The sequence below is a fragment of the Neomonachus schauinslandi genome, chromosome 1 (assembly GCF_002201575.2).
Source record: "Neomonachus schauinslandi chromosome 1, ASM220157v2, whole genome shotgun sequence".
Lineage (NCBI taxonomy): Eukaryota > Metazoa > Chordata > Mammalia > Carnivora > Phocidae > Neomonachus > Neomonachus schauinslandi.
Genome location: NC_058403.1, coordinates 124907314 through 124932391, shown reverse-complemented (window position 1 = coordinate 124932391; position 25078 = coordinate 124907314). Strand labels below are relative to the sequence as shown.

Genomic DNA, 25078 nt, shown 5'->3' with positions numbered 1-25078 from the left:
GAATTTGTATCCAGAATTTATAAAGAACTCTCAAACTGGACAGTAAGAAAACAAATAATCCAATTACAAAATGGGCAGAAGGCTTGAACAGACACCTTCCCAAAGAGAATATATGCATGACAAATAAGCACATGAAAAGATGTTAACATCATAAACTTGTATTTACAAAAAAAAAAAAAAAAACCTTAAACACAAATATTTATAGCAGCTCTATTTGTACTTGGTACAAACTGGAAACAATTCAAATGTCTTTCAATGGATGAATAGGTAAACTGTGGTATATCCGTACAATAGAATACTACTCAGCAATAAAAAGGAATGAACTACTGATATATGCAACAACTTCAGTGAATTTCAAAGGCCTATGGCCCAGGAAAGAATCCAGTCTCAAGATGTTACATGCTCCATGTTTCCATTTCTGTGTTATTCTCGAAGCCACAAAACTATAGTGATGGAAATGGGCTAGTGGTTGCAGTGCCTGGGGAGAGTGTGACTATAAAAGAATAGCATGATGGACATGTCGGAGTGATGGAACTGTTCTATATCCTGACTGTGGTGGCTACACAAATCTATAAATGTGTTCAAATTTATAGAACTATGTGTCACCCCCAATGAAAAGTCAATCTTACTCTCTAATAATTTTTAAATGTTTCAACATAAGGATAACTAATACTGTATAACTTCCAAACCAGTAGAAGAAAAAAGATAAGCCTAAAGAGATAAGACATAACACTAGAAGGAAAAAGTATACTGATATGCAATGAACTTAAGCACACAAACTTACAGGCGAGTGGCCACCTCCTGTGGCGGAGGAAGTGAGGAGCCAAGAAGGAGTTAATGTTTCTTTTTTTTTTTTTTAATTTTTAAAATTTTTTTACTTAAACTCAATTTAGTTAACATACGGTGTATGTATATATTCAGGGGTAGAATTTAGTGGTTCATCAGTTGCATATAACACCCAGTGCTCATTACATCAAGTGCCCTCCTTAATGCCCATCATCCAGTTACCCCATCCCCCACCCCCCTCCCCTCCAGCAACCCCACCCCCTTCCCCTGAAGCAAGTTGTTCCCATAGTTAAGAGTCTCTTAAGGTTTGTCTCCTCTGTTTTTGTCTTATTTTATTTTTCCTTCCCTTCCCATATGTTCACCTGTTTTGTTTCTTAAATTGTGCATATGAGTGAAATCACATGGTATTTGTCTTTCTCTGACTGACTTATTTCGCTTAGCATAATAACCCTTGTCTTATTTCTTTTTGAAAAAGAGGCATCTGGCAACCCAAGAGTCCATCAACAGGTGAGTAGATACATAAAGTGTACTGTACCCATAAAATGGCATATTATTCAGCCACAAAGAAATGAAGTTCTGATACATGTTACAACATGTTACAACATGGATGAACTTTGAAAACATGATGCAAAATGAAATAAGCGGGATACACAAGGACACGTTGTATGATTCCACTTATATGAAATACCTAGAATGGGCAAATTCATAGAGACAGAAAGCAGATTAGAGATAACCGGAGGCTAGGGAGAGAGAGGAGTGGGGAGTTATTGCTTAATGGGTACAGTGTCTGTTTGGAGTTGATGAAAAAATTATGGAAATAGTGGTGATAGTTGCTCAGTATCGTGAATGTAATTAATGCCACTGAATTGTACACTTCCATTAGTTAAGATGGCAACTTTTATGTTTTTTTTAAGATTTTATTTATTTATTTCAGTCAGAGAGAGAGAGAGAGAGCACGAGTTGGGGGATGGGGCAGGGGGAGAAACAGACTCCCCAGAGAGCAGGGAGCCCAATGTGGGCCTCGATCCCTGGACCCTGGGATCACGACCTGAGCCAAAAGGAGACGCTTAATTAGAATGAGCCACCCAGGAGCCCCAACTTTTATGTTTTATGTATACTTTACCACAATTAAAAAATAACATAAGAGGGGTTCCTGGGTGGCTCAGTCAGTTAAGCCTCTGACTCTTAATCTCACCTCAGGTCTTGATCTCGGGGTCATGAGTTCAAGCCCCGTGTTGGGCTCCACGCCCAGCATGGAGCCTACTTGAAAACATACACACACACACACACACCCCAAAACCATAATATACCCAAACACCTTAAATGTACAGTGAGCTGTATGGTATGTGAATTAGGTCTCAATAAAACTGTTAAAAGAAAAAAAGAAGAGGTATCTGAAGGAAAACAGATTAATCTTCATATCAGTATATAAGTGTTTGTTGTATTATTTACTTTGCTATATTTTGATTTTTTCATGTTAAAAATAAAATAATTTTTTAAAGACAAGGGAACTCTTACCAGGCAAGTTCGTGTTATTTAATTCCTTATTTATTACTTATGCAAAATCCTCATACATCTCTCCTTACCACAGGGCATACCACTAAGAACCAGAGACTCTGTGTTGCAGAAGAGGCCACTTGTCTGAGAATCAGGAGACTTGGGTCTGTCTCTCCCTAACTGGTGCCCTTGGGAAAGTTACTAGACAACTTCGAGTGCCAAGTTCTCATCTTAGACCTTTTCTCTACCTTTCACAGGTGTCCAGGAAAATCAAAGGAGATCACAGTTTATGTGTATTATAACCTAAAGAATGATGGATGATTGTACAAATGTCAGGAAGCATTAAACACATGATTAAACACGCAGAAAATCCACAGATCTCCTCATGGGCAATGCTTTGACCCTCCGCCAAGCCCATCACAGGCACTGCTCGAAAGCATCCCCCCTTGTGTGTACTGGATCATTCCTTGCATGAAGCACGGGGAATTACAGGGAATCAGAGGGGGAGGCGAGTCACCAGCTGCACGCTCTGATCTCAGCAAGTCAGGGCTGCTCCAAAGCTCTACATAATTTTGTATGTTTTCACTTTCAGATGTGCTTTGGGGAGAAGCGAAACAATGAAAGCCAAAGACCCTTTCTGGTGGGAGAGGACAGCATGGCCTAGAGTGGTATCCACTGCCCCAGAAGCATCCCCACCAACTTTGGTGAGATGCCCACTCCTTCCGCATCCCCTTGAAGCGGGGGTTGGAGGCCACTTACCAATGCTGGCCACGGTGTACTGGTAAGGCTCTGAGAGGAAGTGTGGGAGGGTGAGGACGAAGGCACCCGAAGCCAGGAGCAGACCCCCAATGCCAATCAGCCGTGGACGGTGCACCCGGCTCCCAAAGTAGCTGACAAAGATGATGAGGATGGCGTTGCTGATCTGCAGAGAGAGCAGAGGGGCTGAGTGAGACCAGAGACTTGGTCCCTACTCACCCACAGAGAAGACCTGACTGTAGCTGGCCCAGGAGAAGCAGAGAGGCAAGAGGCCACCTAGTGTCAGCCTCACCCAGAGAGCCTCACAGTGGGCCCAGGATGTGCTGATTCAGCTCTCCCCTACTGTCCCTTCCCAGCCTCAGCCTCCTGGATCAGACAAAGGGAAGCATCTAGAGACCATGAAAAGCTCATAGCCTAAATTTCAACCATCTTAGGCCCAAACCTCTTGGGGCAAAGTCCAAGGAAGCTTCCAGTTCTGGCTGCCTCCTAGGAACAGCACATACTCTCTAACTAAATGCCCTAGGGATGTTGGCTTGGTGGTCAGAATAACCACCAAGCAATGTGTACTATCTCATTTCATCATGCAACAACTCTCTTTTTTGTGACAACAGTGGGACTCAGAATAGTCAGTAACTTGTCCTGGCCATGAGATTAGGAGGTAGCTTGAACAGGGACTGCATGAGTTTAAAGCACCCAGTCTTAACTGGACTGGTCTACTGCCTCTCGGAGAAGTGGGCTTCTGCCCCAGCAGCTCTGCTACTGACCTGCCCCTAGCCCTCCTTGGGCTTACTTCCACTCCTGTCAGTGAGGGAGGAGGACTAAGTCACCCCTAAGTTCCTTCTTCCCAGCTGTAAACATCAGTAACTCCATGTTCTTGGTGCTCCCTGGAAGGTGTGGTCTCTGAGCCCCACCCTGAGCCAGGGAAGGGAAGTGAAGGCCCAGCTTAGGGAGCAAGGTCTTAAATGATAAAACAGGGTGTTGGCAGATCTTCTGACTACAACTCCATCCAAAGAGATGATCCTCTGGCCCAGGATGTAAGCTCATCTGGACTGGGGGAGCCCTGAATGTCAGTACCCACAGCCCTGCCCTGTCCACACCACAATCTCCTTCTGGCTGGAAAAGCAGGTGCCCCGTCTCAGGAAATAGGAGACAGAGTCTTGGTATGCGGTTCTTATCAAGATCACCAACTGGCCAAATTTCAGTTTTCTTCGTACTTGACCTCTCAGCACCATGTGATTCAGATGACCATTCCTTCCTGAAACATTTCTTTCACTGAGTTTCCTGGATACCACCTTCTCCTAGTTTTCTTCCCCTAGGCGGCTCCTTCTCCATTTCCTTGGCTGGTTCCTCCTCGCCTCCCTGAACTCCCAACTCTCATAGCTCAGTCCCTGAACCTCCGCTCTTGTCCTGGTGAGCTCATCTGGTCCCATGGCTTTCCATGTTCTGTGTGTGCTTCTAATTCTCACAGGCTTAGCACACTCAAACGTCACGCCTCATCTTCCCCCTGAAAACCTGGTCCCCCCACCCCAGTCATCCTCAGCTCAGTAAATGGCACCTGCATCCTACCAATGGCTCAAGCAAAACACCTGGGCATCATCCCTGACTGCTCTTTCACAGCCACATGCAGCTGTCAGCAATCCCGCTGGCTGGACCTTCAGCAGCCCCTTGGAAGCTGCTTCTCTCCATCTCTATCACTACCTTCTGGTCTGAGCCATTGCAGCATCCTATCTGAACTTCTTACAGCAGCCTCCTCCCTGGGTCTCCTGCCTCCACTCTTGCCTCCCTGCAGCCTATTCTCCACCCAGCAGCCAGAGCGGTCCTGCTGACATGTCAGACCACGTTACCTCCGTTCAAACCCAAAAGAGTAAAGGCAAAGTCTGTCCCAGAGCCTGCTTCCCCGTGAAGGCTCTGACCTGTTCTCCATCCCTCTCCTCCCCTCTGCCCCAGCTGCTCGGCCTCCAGCTGTTCTCCTAGCTGCACACACATACCCTCCTCAGGGCCTTTGTACTTGCTGCCCCTTCTCTTACCTGTCCACAGGGCTCCCCTGACATCTAACCTACTTTAGACCTTTGCTGAGATGGAAACTTCTTATGAAGGGCTTCTCTGAAAAATAAGGGGGTGATGGTGGGTGAAATGTGTGAAGGTGCTCAAAAGGTACGAACTTCCAGTTATAAAAGAAGTACTGCGATGTGATGCCCAGCATGGTGACAACAGTTAATAACACTGTACTGTTTATTTGAAATTGGCTAAGAGAGTAGATCTTAAAAGTTCTCATCAGAAGAAAAAAAAGTTGTAACTATGTGAGGTGCTGGATGTTAACTAGACTTATTGTGGTCATTAATGTGATCAAATGTGATCATTTTGCAATATATACAAAGGTCCAATCATTATGTTGTATACCTGAAAATAATATCACGTTAAATGTCAATTATATCTCAATAAAAAAGAAGTTAAGTATAACTTATATTTATAATAATTAAATATCACTTATAATCTAAGTTATATTTAAATATATTTTATAATTTAAATTACATTTGAATATTTTTATAATTTAAATAGTTATTTCAAATATAACCACCACTCCCCTCCGTGACTTTACTTTTCTTCAATACATTTACTATAATCTGATCTACCAAGTTTTATTTACTTCTAAAAACAAATGTTATATTTATCACTAGAATGATATATGAGCAGAGATTTCTGTCTGTTCATTCCTGCCTCCCTGCACCTAGAGCGGTGTTTGACACATAGTTGGTGCTCATCAAATATTTGTTGAGTAAGTAAATGAATGAACAAATGATAGGCTTGTTCAAGAGGACACAATTGCCCAGAAGACCACACACAGAAAGGGGATGTGAAGGTGTGTGGGGAAGCAGCCCAGCCTGATCCAGGGGGTGGCTCTAGCCCCTGGCCAGATATCATTCTAGGAGATTCTGAAACCCATACCTGGAAGCAAAGCATTATTCTTAAGCTTCTTAGATTTTATCTCCCCATGTTTTTCTCTTATCATTTTTTCAAGAAATGATTGTAAGTGTGAGACTACACCAGCTAAACTAACTGAAACGGACTTTAAAAGGTCTGGGTGAGGGATGGCAGAGTGCCCCAAAGGGGGAGGAAGGCCTGGGGTGCCCCGGCCCTGCCCATCTGGACTGGCCCTTCCAGCACTCCCAGGGCGTGTGCTCATTTCTCGGCAGGAAGTGGGACCTCCACAGCTGTTATGGCTGATGCTGGCTTAAGTCCTGGGTCCCCAAACTTTTCTTCAGCAGTGGAGTCCCTTTGCAAAAACAGTTTTTCCATAATATAATATAATATAATATAATATAATATAATATAATATAATATAATATAATACAATATGATACAATATGATACAATATATCATTTTATATAGATACATGAAGCTGTTCTAGCTAAGGAGGGGAGGGCCTCTATAGTCCACCACTCAGCCCCTCAGCCCTTCTACAACCCAAGCCCCATTGTAACACATCCCTGCCCATCAGTGTCCCAAACCCAGGAGGCCCCGGGCAAACTGGTGGGAGGCATTAAGGGTGGGGCCTCTAGGGCTCCCTCTGATTTTGTCTGCTCAGGCCTGGCCTTTAGCAGTGGGCAGGAGAAGCGGCTGCTTCACAGGGCAAGATGCCCATGTCTTCTCCCATCAGCCAAGCTCCTCATCCTGCCACTGGCCTTTTGCACCCAGCCCTCCTCTCCTGATCACTCACCCATCAGCCTGGAAGGCTCTCGGACTGGGCAGCAGCCTGATACTAATCTGTTACTGATTAGTAGCGTGCCTAGAACACCGTGCTGAGAAGGAGTCAGAGTCTGGACTCAGCTGGAAAGACGACTGTGGTTGATCAGTGATGCCTGCCAGGGTCTTAGGATAGGACTGCAGTGACCCAGATGTCAGAGATTCTGTTTTCCCTTCACGAGTGAGGACAAGATGTGCCAGGGGCATTATTAAAGTCATAGGCCAACCCGAGGAGGGTGCAGTCCGTAGGAGGACTGCCAGGTCCCTGTGCTGTGATCGGTGCTATACGGGAGCTGGCCGAGCTGCAGGAGCACAGCCTACGTGGAGAGGTAGGCCGGTCACCGGCATCACCAGGAAGCCGAGACACAGACGCACAGACAGACACACGTGTGCACGCACACACATACACACACCCTAAAACACACAGACACAGACAGGAAGCAGTGGCTCTGGGAGGGAGTTCAGAGGAGAGGGCCTGAGGCCAGCAGGGATGACTGATGGGCCACAGCGCTGCATGTGGGCAAGTCCCTGCATGTCCCAGGTGCGGAAGACAGCCCATGTTGGGGGGAGTGCGTGCAGAGAGGGGCACCAAGACAGACTCTGGCCATGTGCTTGGAGGAGAGGATTTGGAGCAGAGCAGGGCTGTGGACAAGGGAGTGGGGAGGACTGGTGGAAGAGGGGGGTTGGGGCTTCAGAGGGAGGCCTTAGCATGGGGGCCATCAGACAGACCTGGGCTCAGATACTGGCTGCCCTGCGTGCATGGATGTGGCCAGCCTGGATGCGGCACCTGGGCTTTAGATGCAAGCTTCCTCATCTGGAGACCATGGCTATGCAGAGACACCCCCACTCCTAGGACTGCAAGGGGAATCTGGCACAGGGCAGGGGCTCCTGAGGGCACTGCTGTGTAGGCCACTGAGGATGAACGAGTGAAGGGCAAAGGAGCGTTTCCAGCTGGGAGCAGGATGGGGGGTGGGGACACCGAAAGGTGGCGGCTGAGGGTGGTGCTAGGAGGCACCCCACTTTCTTTTATGGCTCCACCTTAGAAGCTGCCCTGGTGGAGGCCAGGCTCTAGATTACTACATGGACCTGAATTCCACTAAGTCAAGGGAGGATCGAATTCTGCTCTGGGAGGAGGAGGCCATGCCTCCATCCCGGAACAGTGGGCCTTGCGGAAAGAGAGGAGAAGCCAGGCCAGGGAGCCCCATCTCCTCACGTGGAGCCACCGGTGTGGCGGCCACAACGGAGGGAGCTCGGCTGCGTCCCCGGCCTCTCCCTCCCTGGTTTCCAGTGACCCCTGGCTGACCCTGCCCAATGACCTCCCACTCCGGGTCCCTGGGGCCGCCCCATCCTCCTCCAACTCTGATGTGCGGTCACTGAGGGACAGTGTGAAATCCCCGTTGCCGGGAGGTCACAGAGATCCGAGCTTGTTTGGGAGTGAAGGCCATTGCGCAGCTCTGGCTCGGGCCTGGGGCCGCTTCTCCACCTGCAGGCCTAAGACTCGTCTGCCCCCGGACTGCAGACGAGCAGAGGCCGCGTCAGCTTGTGCGTGGCCCTAGAACTCAATCAGAGAGACACAGAGTTTGAAGGCTCATCCGTCAGGTGGGAGGAGTAGAGCACCTGCTCGCAGGGCTGCTGTGACGAGGCCCCAGGGTCAGGCGCTGCCAGAGCTCTTTGCTCGGGGCCGGGTGCAGGGAAGCCTCAGGAAATGTAGTTGCCACCGCGCCGGCTGCGTCTAGCCATTCCTATCCCCCATGGGTACGTGCCAGCTCCCCATTCCCCTGCCCCTCGCAGAGCCCCCAACCGGACCCTGGGCTCGGGGGGTGCCCACGTGCAGTCGGATGCACCAGAACCTCCTGCTTACCTCATTCAGGCTGGAAATGAGACCCGAGGAGGAACTGGAGAGGCCAAAGCGCTTCTCGATGGTGGTGAGGCTGCTCTTGAAGTAGGCGCTGTACAGGAGCTGACAGAGCTGCAGGAGGCCGTGGCAGAGCACGAACACCTGCGGGGGAGACACTGGCCGGTGAGGCCTCGGGACAGCCAGCCCTGCTGTGTGTGACCCTGGCCCTTCCCTGTGGGACCTCTGCAGCAGGGAGGCCCAGCCGTCTGGCCGTTTGCTCACCTGTTACCTGGGGACACTTCCGTCATGGGAGGGTCCTGAGGGTGAAGCAGCACCATGGTAACACCAATGCTTTACCCCGCGCGCTGGCTCAGCGCTGTCAGCCATTCCCCCTCCATTCCTGCCATTCACATCCCGGTCAGCATAAATGGCCCCGCAAAACCACAGGGCTGGAGAAGCGCCCCCAGGCAAAGGCCCGACTCCCCAGCCCCACATCCAGGGCCCTCAGCATTGTTGATTTCCCTTGCTGCACCACCGAGCCCAGTGGGCACTGCTCTGCCCTCCCTCCTGTGTCCTCGGCGGCCTGGAGGCAACTCTCCAGCCAGTCCCGGTCACTCCCAGGGGTACAACAAGCCCTAGGTCACACTGCTTCATGCCTCTTGAGCTGTCCTCCATTCTCCTCTCCACCATTAACACCCATTCTCCGAGGCTCCCCTCTAATGCACCATGAAGATGCAAACCGCCTGGTTTGAATGCCCCCCCCCCCCCCCCCCCCCCGCAGCTTGTTATCACCTCTTATCTGGGGTATCTGTGATTGTGCTTGCTTCTCCTGGATGGATAATAGGGGCCCTGGGAAGGCCCCAGGCCATTGTCTCTGCCTCCTACCGCACCCCATATGCCTGTCCTGTAGGTATGAGGAAATGGGGATGTGAGTTTTGGATTGATGGGACAGATACCCAACGCGGAGGGTGGACAGCGGTTTGTAGCATCTGGACTTGGCTCCAGGCTGAGCTCTGGGATTTCCTGGGTTCTTGGCTGGTGGGTTGGGCCAGAGCAGGCTCAGAGCCAGGAGCCCCACATCGCTGAGCACCCCTGTGAGGTGCCCCTTTCTGGAGACCACACTTTTCCTTCAGGGAAGGGTGGGGGGCCCTGATGTGTCATAGCCTGCCCAAGTTCTTCCCTTAATTGAAGGGCTGGCATCTTAGGACAGCTACTGGGGCTCCACCTTCATTTCCATTTCCTTGCACAGCTGAGCCCACCTCCTGTGCAGGGGCCTTTCTCCGGGCTGTGGGATCAGAGCTGACATTCCCTCTCCTACCTGCCGGGGCAGAGCCTTTGTGAGGCCAGCCTGGGGCTTCTGACAGGGCCCGGCACTGGCTGCCTGCCCGCGCATCATGCTCACAGTTTCCAAATCCAAGGAGGCCATTACACCCACAAAACCACATGCCTCTCCCAACTGCCTCCTGCCTGAGCCCGTGGCCACCTAGCTCCTCACCAGGGATGGAAGGAAGCCTCTACATCTAGAGGCAGAGGTAGCACTCCACCCCTGCCTCCCTAGGGAGCCTTTGCTCTGCTTCACCTCATATTTTGGAATTCTTAAGATTTTTTGATAAAGGTATTTTGGAAAACTAGTCCCACTGTCTTTTACAAACGGGGAAACTGAAGTCCAGAGAGGGGGATCCCAAATGCCTGCACAGCATCCTGCATGCAGCCGGCCCTCTGGGCTTAAGGGCCAGGCCCTTGGGATGCCTGGGGTGGACCAGTTTGGGGCCTGCCTCTCACCCCACCATGCAACCCTTAGCCAGTGCCAGGCCTCTTGGGCCCTTGATTTCCCTGTGAGGTAACTGGGCTAAATTGGTGGCTCTTAACTCAGTTTTGATCCCTAATCACCTGGTGGGAGGTGGTGGTGTCTTTGAAATATAGAAGTCAGGCCCAAACCCAAGCCTCCTGAATCAAAATTGGTGGAAGCCCCCTGATTTCTCCTTGGCGCCTCTCCTACTCGACCTGCACTGTGTGTGCAGGTCATGTCTTGTCTCGGGCTCCCCTCTCTCCCTGGATTACTGCAGCAATCTCTCACTGGCTGCCCCCTTAAAACTCTCCATCCCACCACCCCAGAGACAGCTTTCTCAAACTCAAATGTGAGCAGGCTATCTCCAAATTAACATGGCTCACTGGCCCCCCTGCCTCCTACAAGATAAAAACCCATGCCTTTGGTACGGTATTGAAGATGCTACAGATCCTAGACCTTGCCTGCCTCCAGCTCTGTGCCCTGCTGTGGCTGACTGTATTTTATGAGGATGGCTACCCCAGTATCTCCTGTCCTACATGCATGTCTTCCAGTGTGACAACGACATTCCTTCATCAAGAGGTGGGGTCTGTGTTCCCTCCCCTTCAATCAGGGCTGATCTTTGTTACTTGCTTCTAATGAAGAGAATGAAGCAGAACTGATGCTCTGCGGCCTCTGAAGTTAAGTCCTGATAGAGGATCCATCTGGCTCCTCTCTTGGGATCCTTAGAAACCAGACATCACATTGTAAGGAAGCCCAGTCTTCCCTGCTCACGGAGCGGTCACATGTCGCTGTTCCCGCCAACTCCAGCTAAAGTTTCCATCTGCAACCAGCATCCACTGCCGGACATGTTACTGAAAGAGCCTCCAGAGGGATTCCAGCCCCAGCCTTCACACCAAGTGGAACAGAAATGAGCTATCCCACCAAGCCTTACATAGATGGCAGATGTGTGAACAAACTGAATGCTGTCATTGTTCGAAGCACTAGGTTTCGGGTTGCTTTGTAATGCAGCACTAGATTGCTTGCAGCGCCTGCTGCCACACAGCTTGCCCTTCAAACTTCATCAGGGTCATACGACTCAAGTTCCCCACAGCACACAGTCATTGTCTGTGTCTTTGCTCACTCTCTGGACAGAATTACCCTTCCCCTTCTTGGTCTGGATAACCATGTCTTCTGGGCTCGTTTTGCCCAGCACGGGGCTCAGTTATGAGTCTAGTTCGAAGTTGCTTCTAAAAATCCCAGTACCCTGTTGCTGCAGAGGCCTCTTGACGGCTTGGCACATGGCTGGCATTAGAGGTAGCACCAGCAGGAGTGAGGGCTGTCACAACAGCTGGGACAGAGTACGAGGTCTGGACCAAAGGACGGCAGTGGGGATGCAGGGACGGACCTGCAGAGGTTGAAGACAAGGCTGTCACCGATTCAAGGTGGAAGAAAAGGGGCAGAGTCTCCAGCCCCAGCGCCAGGAAGGGGGCAAGGCCATGTGTGGAGATAGCGGCCACAGGTGGAGGGGTGTATACGGAGAGGGGGGACAGGGAGCTCAGCTGTGGAATACCTGAGTTTCTGAGCATAAAGCTCAGAAAAGGCCAGTCTCCCTCTAACCAAATTAGTAATGAATTAGTAAGAGTGACTAACCTCTACCAAACCCCCCAGCAGTCTCATGAGAGGAAGGTGAGCACAGTGGGAGAAAAAATCTGTCTCAGGTCTCTCCTGAAAGGTATGCCTTTGCTCTTTCCAGGAAATACAGAAACCCCCTATTTTCTCCCCCCGATACTAGGTGGGAGACTCCACCTAGAGCCAGCAGGCACTTTTCCACGTCCTATGCCCCCTCACAGAGCCGACTTCATCACCAGCGTTTGGTCACTGCAGGCCTGTCGGGTCTGGGTGCCTTCCGGGTGTCCTGGCAGACGTGCTGGCGTACACGCGGGCCCCTCATTCCAATGGCTTCAGCAGATGGAGAGGAATGAGAAGATACGTGGCCACAAGGGAGAAAATGCCAGCAAGGAGAAGAAATGGATGGATGGTTCCAGCAGAGCATTCTGGCCAGGGCCACTCAGGGTCACAGCCATCGGGCCCCACCTACTGAGCTTCTGTGGACCGGACCCTGGCACCACCCCCCAGGCTGCTTGACCTTACCGAGAACCCAGTCCATGGCCAGCATGACACGGCACAACAAATACTCGACACTTGCAGGAGAAACAGAACATGGGGTTTAAGAGTCTATGTGGATGCCCTGGGAGAAGGAAAAGGTTGGCTAGTTGGGCTGCCATCACCCTCCACCATCCTTTAGACAACACAGCGTTACGGGTTTGGATAGTTTGGATTCAGAGTCAAACAAGTGTAGGTTCCAATCCCGACTCTGCAAGGAATGGCGTGTCCCTTGGCTCTGTATCTTAACCTCTCCGATAGCAGCTTCCCTGCTATGAAAAGGGAGCAATGATGATTCCTGCTCACGGTGCTGCTGTGGGGCCTCCACATTTAAGCACCTGGCCCCCTGCGTGAACCACAGTGAGTGTCGCACATGTGAGGGATACTCAGTAAGTGGAGACTTCTTCCACTCACCTCACTTGCCCAAGTAACTGGGCCTCTCTGTTGCTGCATGAGAACTCTAGAGCAGAATTTCCCACAAGGTGCCTTGCAGAACACCCCACACTCGAGATGCTTAAAGTTGAAAGCATTCCCAAGAGAAAAAAGTTGGGGAAATTTTGCTTACTATCATCCTGCCTCATGAATATTTACAATTCATATTAGTATATTAAAGACTCTGAGAAAGTCTTTGGTGGGAAGAACTGCTTAATTGTTTTATCCAACTTTCTCCATACTTCTCCAGCCATGGAGCCCCCTTCCCCCAACATACACTTTTAAAATATATATATAACAGATAATAGTACTTTGCAAAATACATTTTTTTTTTTTTTAAAGATTTTATTTATTTATTTGAGACAGAGAGAATACATGAGAGGGGGGAGGGTCAGAGGGAGAAGCAGGCTCCCTGCCGAGCAGGGAGCCCGATGCGGGACTCGATCCAGGGACTCCAGGATCATGACCTGAGCCGAAGGCAGTCGCTTAACCAACTGAGCCACCCAGGCGCCCTGCAAAATACATTTTAAGGAAGATCCCATGTCACTTTTAGAAAGCAGCTTACAGTAGAATCAGCCTTGTGATTTCTTCACAAAATGAAAATAAAATAAAGATGTGTTACATGGCCGTATTATCTTTCCTAAAATAGCTCACCATGATTTTCTATCCCCTCACTCTACTTTTTTTCTTTTTCGTGGCACTTCTTGCTTCCTAAAATTACATCATTCTCACCTACTGGCATGTCCCCCCACCAGACAGCGACTGCAGGGAGGAAAAATGATGAATGGTTTTTAGGGTGCCACTTCCCTATTGCCTGGAACGATGCCTGGTCCGTAGCTGGGGCTTGGTTGTCAAGTGAATGAACGTGTCTTTAAATACTCTAACTCATGAGTTCTTGCTCCAGAAACTCGTCCATCAGAGTAGCCATTCAGGAAGCTGCAGGTTCATTCCAATGGTCTGTCCTCAGTCATATATGAACCCCGCTTCAGCGCTGCCTTAGGTCAGTCCACAGGCCGCCAAGGTCACAAGGCACAAAGCAGCATGTGTCCGCTCTGCTGCCCCACTCATTTACTTGGCTCGACGCTAGATCATTGTTGGGGGTTTCTAAACCCAAACTAAAAAGTTTGACGTTTGCATTTATGTCTGAAGGGGCTTTCTGGGGTGGTAGAAATATTTTATATATATTTTTAAAGATTTTATTTATTTATTTGAGAGAGAGAGTGAAAGAGAGAGAGAGAGAGAGCACAAGCCAGGAGAAAGGCAGAGGGAGAGGGAGAAGCAACTCCCTGCTGAGCACGGTCTGTGGGGCTCGATCCCAGGACCCCGGAATCATGACCCGAGCCAAAGGCAGATGCCTAACCCTCTGAGCCACCCAGGCGTCCCAAAATATTTTATATTTTGATTGTGGCAGTATTTACACAGGTGTATAATTTGTCAAAACTCATCAATCATTTAAAATCTGAGTACTTTATTATATGTAAACTATATTTCAATAGAGTTGATTTAAGGAAAAACTAATTTTTAAATAGACTTGCAACCATGAAAGTATTCAAAATAATGTTCCGAGGCTTTGAAGGGAATTCCACAGTTTTGTTTTGTTTTTTTTTTAGAGTCGGGAGGGGAGGGAGGGAGGGGCAGGAGGAGAGAGAAAGAGAATCTCAAGCAGGTTCCATGCCAAGGGTGGACCCCAATGGGAGGCTTGATTCTAGGACCCTGAGATCATGACCTGAGCTGAAATCAAGAGTCGGACGCTTAACCAACTGAGCCATCCAGGCGCCCCATTTTGTTTTTTAATATTATGAGCATTGGCAGTATCATCAGAATACATTTATTCAAGGAGCCCACTTTGAAAGGGTGAGAATCCATGTAAGTGTGACGTCTGTGTGGTGTTCCAGTATAAACATCTAGGTTTCCGTGTGTGTAAGACTGTACATGTCTGTAGACACATCTTGTAGAAGAAAGCTTGAGGAGAAGGCTAACTTGAGGGAATGTTCCTGCAAGGCGTGGTGGGCGGGCAGCTCTAAGACCCAAATGTTCACGGCCACAGCTCCATTCCTCCTCCGAACCCTAACAAACATGAAGAGGAGGCTTGGAGAGGAGGCAAGTGCGGAAACTGGGGTGGTCATGAAGATCTTTCTTCGAATGAAGAGAAATCTTTTTGCTACCTGTGCCAAAGAGCTACAAAAGGCTGATGAGCTGCTGTGATGGCAAGTGGAGGTTCAGAGTGGGGCCCCAGGCCCCGGGCAAGCTTCCAGATGTAAGTCATACAGCCATAAAGGGGAACCATAAGGACAAGGAGGGAAACCTTCGCAGCTCAGGATGTATGAGAAAGGGTCAAAGTGCACCCAAGATGTGGTGTCCTTGACTCTACCTGTTCATCACCCTCTTTTCCAAACTAAGCATTAGGATGATGGATCTGAGGCATCCACTTGTGATTATAGGGACCCTGCTACCTGTTTGATCACTGACTCTGCTGTCAACCACTTCCGATTTGGTCCACACATATCCTGGGGAAGGCAAAACTCCAAAAATTCACCTGACGCCTGATGTCCACTAGGATGTAATGTCTCTGAGATAATTTAATATACTGAGGGAGCTAGGAATGGGAAGAAAACCCTTCAGGGGCAGGAGGTGGGGCCTGACTGAGACATAGGCTGTGACCGTCCAGTTTAAACAACTGCTTCACTCCATACGTGGCAGTTGCCAGCAATCTCAACGGAGCTATTCTTCAGAAGGAAGGAAGGAGGGAAGGAGGGAGAGAGCGAAGGAGGTTAGGAGGGAAAGAGGGAAGGAGGGAAGGAGGGAAAGGAGAGAGAGAAGGAAAGGAGGGAGGGAAGGAGAGAGAGAGAAGAAAGAGAAAAGAAGAGCACAGTAAGACCTTACTCTCACTTTCCCCAGCAATTTGGGGAGAGTTAGGGGTGTGCTGAGGGCCACTCTCCAGTTCTCTGAGGGAGAGAGGAGACCCCACGGTGCTGCTTGCTTTCATCCCTCCAATCTCTGGGAGTCAAAATCTGGCCCCAGTGTCCCTTCTGTTGCCCCTGTCTCTGGGCTGGAGCCGACCGCACCGCAGACAGGCTCAAACATCTGGTGGGAAGCATCAGACCTGAACAGCCCCACTGACAACTCGATGGGGTCTGAGTGACACCTGGCATTCAGAAACTCCTTTTCCCAGTCAACTGGAATCCCTCCTAGGTAATCATAAGTCCACTTCCAGCTGTTTTCTCTTTTTCATCTTTCCCTTTCATTGTGAATCAACGTATTACACGCATATGTTTTAAAAAAAAAAAAAATCAAGTAACACAGAAGGGCTTAGAATGCCGAGGACCAGGCCCGCACCCAGCTCGAGCCCACCACCTGTGCAGCAGGTCAGGGACAGCCACCTCTGGGGTCAGCTTTTCTGTGCATCACATCCACACATATCAAAATAATACACTTGTTCTGCAGTTTTCTGACTTGTCACTGTAGACTGCACACCATTAGAGGAGAGGATTTAGCTCCCTCGCTCTAGCATCTCCCACCCCTCTCCCTGCTCCTCCCAACTTGTAATCATTCTATGCATATGTGCATTAATATTGGACCACTTCACTCTGTGGCAAGCCAGCTGGGAGCCCGAAGGAGCAGGGGCTTCCCTGCTGGGTGCACACCCATGCTCGCTGACGGTCCCTCAGCTCATGGAGAAGGTTGCCTGTGCTTTCCAGGGGTCAAGGGGTGCTCTATATTACCCCCTCGGGGTTCAGCCCCACTTCTCATTTCTGTCTTGGCCACACCTCCTTGTTCTAAGTCTGTTGCTATCTAAGGCTGTGCCCAGTCCAAGGGCTCTGCACACTGTAGGCCCCATGCATGCCCCTGAGAGCACTGTAGGCCCTTCCTTGGTCCATTGACATTCCCAACCGTCTCCATCTTGCTGAAATTATTGCAACCGTTCATCTACTCATAATCTCTTTCCCCTTTTCCTCTTTTTTCTGTTACTGGCTTTCACCATTCTTTCATTCATTACTCTCATTATAATGAGGGCGATGGAGTTGAAGGGAGACAAACATGTGTCCAGTCTGCCATTTGAATCAGAAACCCAATGTCTTTCCTGATGCCAGTCTAGCAAACAAATTGATAATTCTGTGCCCACTTTCCCAATGGGGGAAAAAAGTAGCATACACTTGTCAGTGAACTAAGTAGTCAAACCAAAATGCGTACCCAGGTCTTTCTCTACAACTCTCCCCCACACCTCCCTACTACATTCATGCATTCTAGTACCTCATTTATTTGGCCAGAATCTTCCAGAGTAGTTGGAGTGTCTCCAACAGAAGGCACACAGCCAGAGAGTGGTGCTGGCTCTGGGTGTCTGCCCATCTCTACTTGTTTTTGTGTCTTTCAGTGTCTCTACCCTCATAGCCCATTGTCAGTCGTGGCTGGCAGTTCACCACATGGGTAAGACCTAGGAGGTGAGGCTCTGGGCAAAAGAGGCCATAGTGCAAATGGGGACGAAGAAGGCAACTCAGAAAGGGTAACTCCTGGCTGTTTCCCAGTGACCTGAGAGATGTAGGCCTCTAAAAGGGGAGGTGGGTCTCTGGGTTAGCTCCTCTGAGGCCCACCTGAGAGGCCCCTCAGAGCTGGATGGGAGACAGGGATCCTTTTCCCTGTCTTGCCAAAAGAAAAAGAAGGGAGCAAAGCAAGGACTCAGATGTGAAAGGCTCCCTTCACCAGCTGGCCTGCTTACCCCTCCTGTACCTTCTGCAGGGTGTGACTTTTGATCCAAACCATGGCCCCGTGGCCACAAAGGGAAATGTCTCTTTCAAGAAGTGATTCAGGAAATCAAATATTTTCCCATGCAGGAAGAATGTCTGAACAAGATAAAGCTCAGAGATTCAAAATAGCCAGTCTTGGGTCAAAGTTGGTGGTATTCATAGTGGCGATAATAAAAGGTATCTTTAGTATTATTATGAACTAGAAAAAGCCTTTGATAAGACAGGGTCCTGAGAGCCCTTGGAAGTCTAAAAATCAGGAAAACCTAAAAAGAAAAACATGATTTCCACTACAGCCTCCTTGTTCCTTAAGAGGGAAGTAGCCAGCCTGGAGAGTTGCAACTGGGAACCGGAGGGGAGGCCAGTCAAGCCAGGCCCTTGACCAGTCTCTCCAGCGTCCCCTTGTCAGCCCCTAGCGTCCACACAGTGGCCTTACTGTATGGCAGGGTTCTCCTAATACGACCGAGAAAGGCCATTCTCTGAGGCTTGTGAGAGCTGCTTCAGGGAGGACGGAGGCTCAGTGGAGGCCAGGAGGCCACAGGAAACCACAGCAGGCATAGAGGAGCATCATGCCCAGGTGGACCCTCTCCCACCTTCACACTGCCTGGGGGGTCCTGGCCAAGGCACCTCTTGAAGCCAGGTCCCCAGTGAATTGAATTAGGCAAGATCTTTTGGCCATTTTTTAGTTTAGTCTACTCAGCTTAGATAAAAATCTCACCTGAGGGCGCCTGGGTGGCTCAGTTGGTTAAGCGACTGCCTTCGGCTCAGGTCATGATCCTGGAGTCCCGGGATCGAGGCCCGCATCAGGCTCCCTGCTCGGCAGGGGGTCTGCTTCTCCCTCTGACCCTCCCCCCTCTCATGTGCTCTCTCTCTCATTCTCTCTGTCTCAAATAAATAAATAAAAATAAAAAATTAAAAAAAAAAAAAAAAAAAATCTCACCTGAAGGCCTCTATGTAAGATAAAATTAGGATGGACACTGGAAGTCCCAACCTGCATAATTCTTTTAGTTTTTGTTATTATTTTATGGTTTTGTATTTAATATTATTATGAGCTAGAAAAGGCCTTTGATAAGTCAGAGTCCTGGGGGCCCTTGCAAGTATACAAATCAGAACTATCTGTAAAAAAACACACGGATTGCCACTGCAACATCCTTGTCTGAGGGGACACCGGGCACAGAAAAGGGAGGTACATGAGCTCTCTAGCTTCTAACACCGGTGATCCTCAAATACTTTTGGTTGTGGTTGTTTTGTTTAGGTTTTCTCCTTTCTGACACTCGGCCCCAGGGAGGGAGAAGGCAGATGGCTGGACTGATTTGGTATCATTCGTGAGGGAAGATAAAATGAAGAACAGAGGGTGAGAGATGGCCTGGGATGATGGGGACCTGCAATCTGGGCTTTAGAAATCATTGATTAAAAAGAAAATTCTGGAAGAGATGAAACATGAGCACATGAGACTAAATCTGATTTTTCAGATTATTCTGAAATTCTAATAATCTGAATTTATCAGATTAGCTAGGAGCATGGTGCTCAAGGGTTCTCAGAAAAATAAAAACTTTGAAACAAACCTATCATTGACATTTATGTGAATATGTGTCCAAATTCTTCTGCAGAAATTCCCAGTTATTTCTTTTTTTTTTTTTTTTCAGTCAGAAAAGCTTTCCTTCGTGGACCACAAGTGTCATTTGTCTTTTTTGGAAGTTGGCACAAGAGTAATCTGTTAGATTGAAATAAAGCACCGTTAGGGAAACTGCTTTGAATCTACTTATGGCAGGAAAAGAACATTAAAACAGTATTAATAGGGAGACTTCACCATATTTTATATTCTTCTTATTCTTTGTAGTAACAAGAGAAGTTATTAATATTTTCCCCTCACTTCCCTGAAGGGTTTGAAGATGAAGCCCTCAAGGAGGGGAAGCTAGTTTTTCAGAGAGAGAGAAAGTGGGGACTGGGGATATGGTATCCAAAGAGCTCAGAACTCTGAAGCTGATCCCTAGGAAGCTGGCCAGGAGGAAGGCTGGCTTGTGGCCATGGGGAAGCACCAAGGGGCTATTTTCTTCACATCATCATATGTGTTTACTTATTTTGTCTTTCCCCGTGTGTCAGTCTTGGTCACCCTATATCTTCTGCATCTGGCTCTCTGGCACGTAATAAATGTCCAGTCAATATTTGCTGCATTCAGTTAATCCTCATACTACACTGAGAGGTAGGTAGGATTCCTTTTGTTTATGGATGAGGAAACGGAGGTTCAGGGAAGCTTACGCAATTGTCTCATGTCACACAGCTAGTAAATGGTAGCAGCCAGCTGACACCAAATCAGGCCATCATCCTGCTCCACCGAGCTGCCCAATCTTATGAGAATTTGGGGGAAGGAGGCTTCCTAAAATTGTTTTTACTGAGATTGCTGGTTATCGGGGCACCTGGGTAGCTCAGTCGATTAAGTGTTCGATGACTGGTTTTGGCTCAGGTCATGATCTCAGGGTCATGAGATCGAGGCCCGAGTTGCATCGGGCTCCCTGTTCAGTAGGGAGTCTGCTTGGGATTCTCTCCCTCTGCCCCTCCCCCCACATGTGTGCGCGCGCTCTCTCTCTTTCTCAAATAAATAAATCTTAAAAAAAAAAAAAGATTGCTGGCTATATAATTGCCAACCCAGTGGCCTCCAAAGGTGGCTTTACCTAAGTTCTGCACCATTCAACACATTTGGTTTCCCTCACCTTTGTGATGTTACCTGCCATCCCAGTGCTCTTGTTCTGTCTGACTGTCCCTTCTTAGAAATCCTTGGGGGAGCTCTTTTCTGGCTTCCCACCTGATGAGGATGGTATCTGGGCTCCGTCCTCAGCCCCTTTGCGTGTCTCCCTATACAGGCTGGCCCTGGGCGCCCCGCTCACGCCCCGCAGGGCCACCCCAGAGGCCCGCTGACGCCTCCTGCCACTGCTGGAGGGCAGACGCCCCTCCTCTAGGCCTGGCCATGCTGGGAACTGCATGCCACACATTTCAGCTTTGACGCCCTGCCAGTATCTGAAATTCATGACCCAAACCATTATCTCCCCCTGGATCGTCTCCTCTTTTCAGTTTCAGTTCTTGCCCTGGGACGCAACCTCCAAACCAAGACTCAAGTCCGGGCCGTGTCTCTAGCCCCACCGCTGCCCTCTACTCCAGCCACCATCAGACCCCCCCTGGCCACTGTGACATGGGTTCCTACCCTTTTCCTAAGCCCACTCCTCCCCCCTCCAATCTGCTCTTGGGCCAGCAGTAATCTTTTCAGAACCTTTAAGTACAACATTCACACAAAAAAGGCATAAGTCACAGAGAGCAGCTTGACAAAATTTCACAAACTGGGGCCACTTAAGGGACCGGTACCCAGATCAAAAAGCAGAACACGCCCTGCTTCCCAGAAGTTCCTCATGCCCTTCTCAGCCTCTCCCCCCGTCCCAGGGAACAACTCTCCTGACTTCTAGCAGCACGGGTCAGGCAGCCTGTTTTGTACTTTATGGAAATACAATCACATACTATGTCAGCATGATCTTCTGAAAATGGAGATCAGAGCCTGCCTTGAACCTGTAAAAAAGCCTCCAACAGATTCCCACCAGCTCAGAGTAAAAACAAGCGAAGTGCCCCAGCCTCCAGGGCCCTCCCTGTCCCAGCCCCCGGGTACCTTCTGCTCTTGCTGCGCTACGCACCACCCGGGCCTCTTCTCAGATACCAAGCTACCTCCGTTCAGCCTGTGGTAGAAAGTGGAAACTGAGAGGAAAATTCATAGCCCCTTAGAGCCTGGGAGGGTGGGGGCCATTCACTCTCCCCGGGGGCTCTTTACTCCCGTCCTCTCCCCTGGTTAGCTTCTCTGATCTTTCTGGTGGCAGAGAATGTCCCTCCTGTTACACACCCCATTGTTCATTCGGGGCCCTGAGCCCAGGCTGCAATTACAAGCACCTTGAGTGTTTGGGGCCCTGTGGCAATCCTGGCGCCTCGCATGTACCTGTTACCAGGCAGCAGGGTGGAGGAACCGCCACAGAAGCGTGGCTGCCACTTGATGAGAGGAGGCGATGGCTTGGCCCCTGCATGATAACCAATAACCAATAAAGCAATGGGAAGAAATACATTTCGGTGAATGGTACCACTGGTTCCCGAGGCACCCGTAAGCCGTAAGTAAGTGGATGTGAAGTGATTAAAAGGGATTGTAAATTCCTTGTGCAGATGGATAGTCTTTCCCTCCTACTGTACCCATTTATCTCCCAAAAAAAGTTCTGGAGGCCGGTAAGTTGCTTAGCAAGCCCTCGTCACTTCTTCCACTCTCCTCAGAGTTTCACCCTGGACCAGCTCCCTATCAGAGCTCCCAAGCATCTGCATCTGTAGTAATGAAAGCCTGGACCCATCTTTGACTCTTAGCCCCAGCAGGTGTGGTAGCAGACGAGAGACTGGAAGCCTTGCCCTGCGCAGGGAGGAGGGGAGCAAGAGAGCGAGCGTCTGGGTGTGGCCTGGCCCACCGGGTGAGGAGCCTGAGAAGGTTCGGTGAAAATGGGTGGGTACCCTGGCAGGATAAGGAAGGAGTCCTTGGCCAGGGAAACCCCTGCCGCGGGCAGCCCGTGCCCACCCACTACCCGCTGAGACCATCCCACAGCCCCCCTCAGAGGCTGCCGAGTTCCCGGATGAACCACAGCATGCTCAGCCCATCAAAGCCACAGTGGAGGGCTGAGAACAAAGCATCCAGGGGCTGCAAGAGAGTCAAACACAGCAGGTGCTTGAAGGAGGGTGAGCGGCTGCCCGGGGTGAGAGGCCAAGGCACTGCCATGTGTGTGTGGCTGCCCATGGGCACAGACCCAGCCACCGTGCTGGGCGCCGCTCCTGGTCAGCACTGTCCAGCCGGCCGCTCTGCTGTCAGGGGGGCCTACGGAGGCCCTGGCACACAGGCACGTGCGTGCACCAGATGGGCGTGCTCAGCCCGCCTCTCCCATCACATGCAAGCACACAGGTGCGGACTCTCCTGCAACAGGCCTGTCGGCAGCAGGAACATGCTTTCCTGCATGGGAACACTGTCACACCTGTTCTGATCACCCTGGCATTCCCCTGCATGCTGAGGGACCCAGGATTCATAGCCTCGGGCTGTTCTCCCAGAGGCCCACACCCTTCCAAGATCCCATCACTCTGAGAGAGATGCAGCCCCCTAAAACCTCGGCCCCAGGTGGAGCAGGCCCCTGGCAGCCAGGATAAGACATTCCCGGGGGTGGGGGGGGGAACCCAACCTGCAGCAGAGTGAACTGATTGCTCCGACATAGGAAAATCACCACCCTTCTGTAGTTCTTCCCTCCCTCTGTTCTTCTGGTGGCAGGTGGAAGGATGGCAGGAGGAAAGGGCTCTTTGTCCCACACTCGAACTTCTCTATCCCCTCAGATCCCTCAAGGGAATAAAATGTCTCCCCTAAGTGCTAAGCTATGATCACGATTCCAGTTTCTGCCACTTGCCACTGGATAACAAGAGGGGCATGTACCTGGTAGTCTCAGTTTCCCCACTGACCCATGGGAGTCAAAATAGCAAAGATATGGACCCAAAGGACTATACCACCTACATGCTGTCCCCCAACACTCTCTGTTATGATCCTCGTGACTGATTGCATGTCTCTCTACCTCAGTTAGTTCAAAACACACCATGTCTCTCTACACCCAACTCCCTCTGCCTCTGCAACTTACAGAAAAGTACTAGGGACACTCTCTACCACCTATGCTGCCCCCAGCCTCCTTGCTGGGGATGATGGGTTTAACTGTGTTTTTCGATTATGTTAGGGTCAAAGCCCTAACTCCTGGTACCTGTGAATGTAATATTATTTTGAAATAGGCTCTTTGCTGCTGTAAGCAAGTTAAGGTGAAGCCATACTGGAATAGGGCAGGCCCCCATTCAACGACTGGTGTCCTTATGAGAAGAAATTTGGATACCGAGATACACAAGACAATGGAGGCAGAGAATGACTGATGTGTCTACAAGCCAAGGAATACTAAGGACTTCTGCCAATCACTAGAATCTGCAAACCCCTTGGTCTTCATCTCTTCGGTTCAGTGACAGAATCCTGTCCCTTTCGTCCAGTTGTCCTCAGCTGACCCTCGCAGAAACCTGTTTCATCTCCCTTGGGCCACAACATTTCCCCCTCCAGCCCCAGTGCTCTCACTTGCTTTCCAGGTGCCTGCCATCATGCACACCTGTACAAGGCCTCCTTCCTTTGCATGGCTGCTCTGGGAGGCACTTGTGTCTATTCCTTAAACACACCTCTCTTCATGTGGGTTCTGCTCCCTGTGCATGCTGCTCTCTGCCTAGAACACTCTCCTGCTCCCTGCCCTCCCTTGACTCCTCGTCGGCCTGCCTCTGATTTCCCTGTCAAACTCTGTTTGCACATCACTTTAATGCCATCACACTTGTGATTCCAGGGCAGTTGTGGTTATATGGGAGGGGTGGAGGGGGAACCTCACTTAGTTCAAAACACACACAGGTCAAGACTTATCCTTCACTGAATGTGGGATCTGCCTGTGATGACTGAAACAGCGCCTCCCTCTGGCAAAAGTGCAGACACAGTTTACAATTCCTTTGGCTTGCCAGCTCTGATAGATTTTATTGGGGGCTGTGAGTGTATGTGTGTGTGTGTGTTGGGGGGGAGGTTGCATTATTTGCTAGTCTTGCCCAGAAGAAACATAAAAAATAATGCGATAAGCAGATATTTATTGAATACCATCATGGGCCAAGCATATTCCAGGGGAGACCAAGGGCCAAGCCAGGCCAGACCCCTCCGGGGGCTCCCGTTTGTTAATAAGATGAGGCATATGTACACAATATCTTAAGACAATATGGCAAATGCTAGAGCAGCCATACAAGTAATGGTGCCAGAGGTGCTGAGAATATGAGAAGGCGAGGGAGAGGTCCCTGGAGAAAATGAGGTCAGAGCAGGATTTTGAGGATGAGGAGAATGTCAGAACGTAGAGAGGAACAAAGGGTCATCCTAGCCCAGGAGACAAGATGAGGAGCGGAAAAACGTAAGCATGACAGGATTAGGGGTCAGGAAATCATCTGGTTAGCCTGAGAAAGTTCTGGTTAGGTGAGAGGAGAAAACCAAGTCAGGAAAGAGGATCAGTGCCCAAGGAGAGCCACAGAATTTTCTCTTTGGCCATCACTGAATACTTGTTGACAGCAATAATGTTGTCAACCGTTCTTAGAAAGGTTAACCAGTAACAAGATGAGGAAGAGAGGAGAGAGAAGGAAGACTAGAGGCAGGTAGGCCCATGCAAGGTCTTGGAACGGGTAGAAGAAGCCTCCCGTCGGGGGTGGCCATGGACCGGTGGATGTCAGCAGGAGGAAAGCTCCAGGGAAGGCAGTGGCTA

General features: G+C 49.8%; 1 protein-coding gene across 1 annotated transcript in view; it reads right to left on the bottom strand.

The window, feature by feature from the left end:
• Positions 1 to 25078, bottom strand: part of SLCO2A1 (solute carrier organic anion transporter family member 2A1) — an 82436-nt gene that overhangs the window by 37600 nt on the left and 19758 nt on the right. The window contains exons 2-3 of the mRNA XM_021678702.1: positions 8646 to 8783; positions 3043 to 3205 (exon numbers count right to left, since the gene is read on the bottom strand). Of these exons, the coding sequence (XP_021534377.1) occupies positions 3043 to 3205; positions 8646 to 8783 (301 nt within the window). The remainder of the gene's footprint in view (positions 1 to 3042; positions 3206 to 8645; positions 8784 to 25078) is intronic.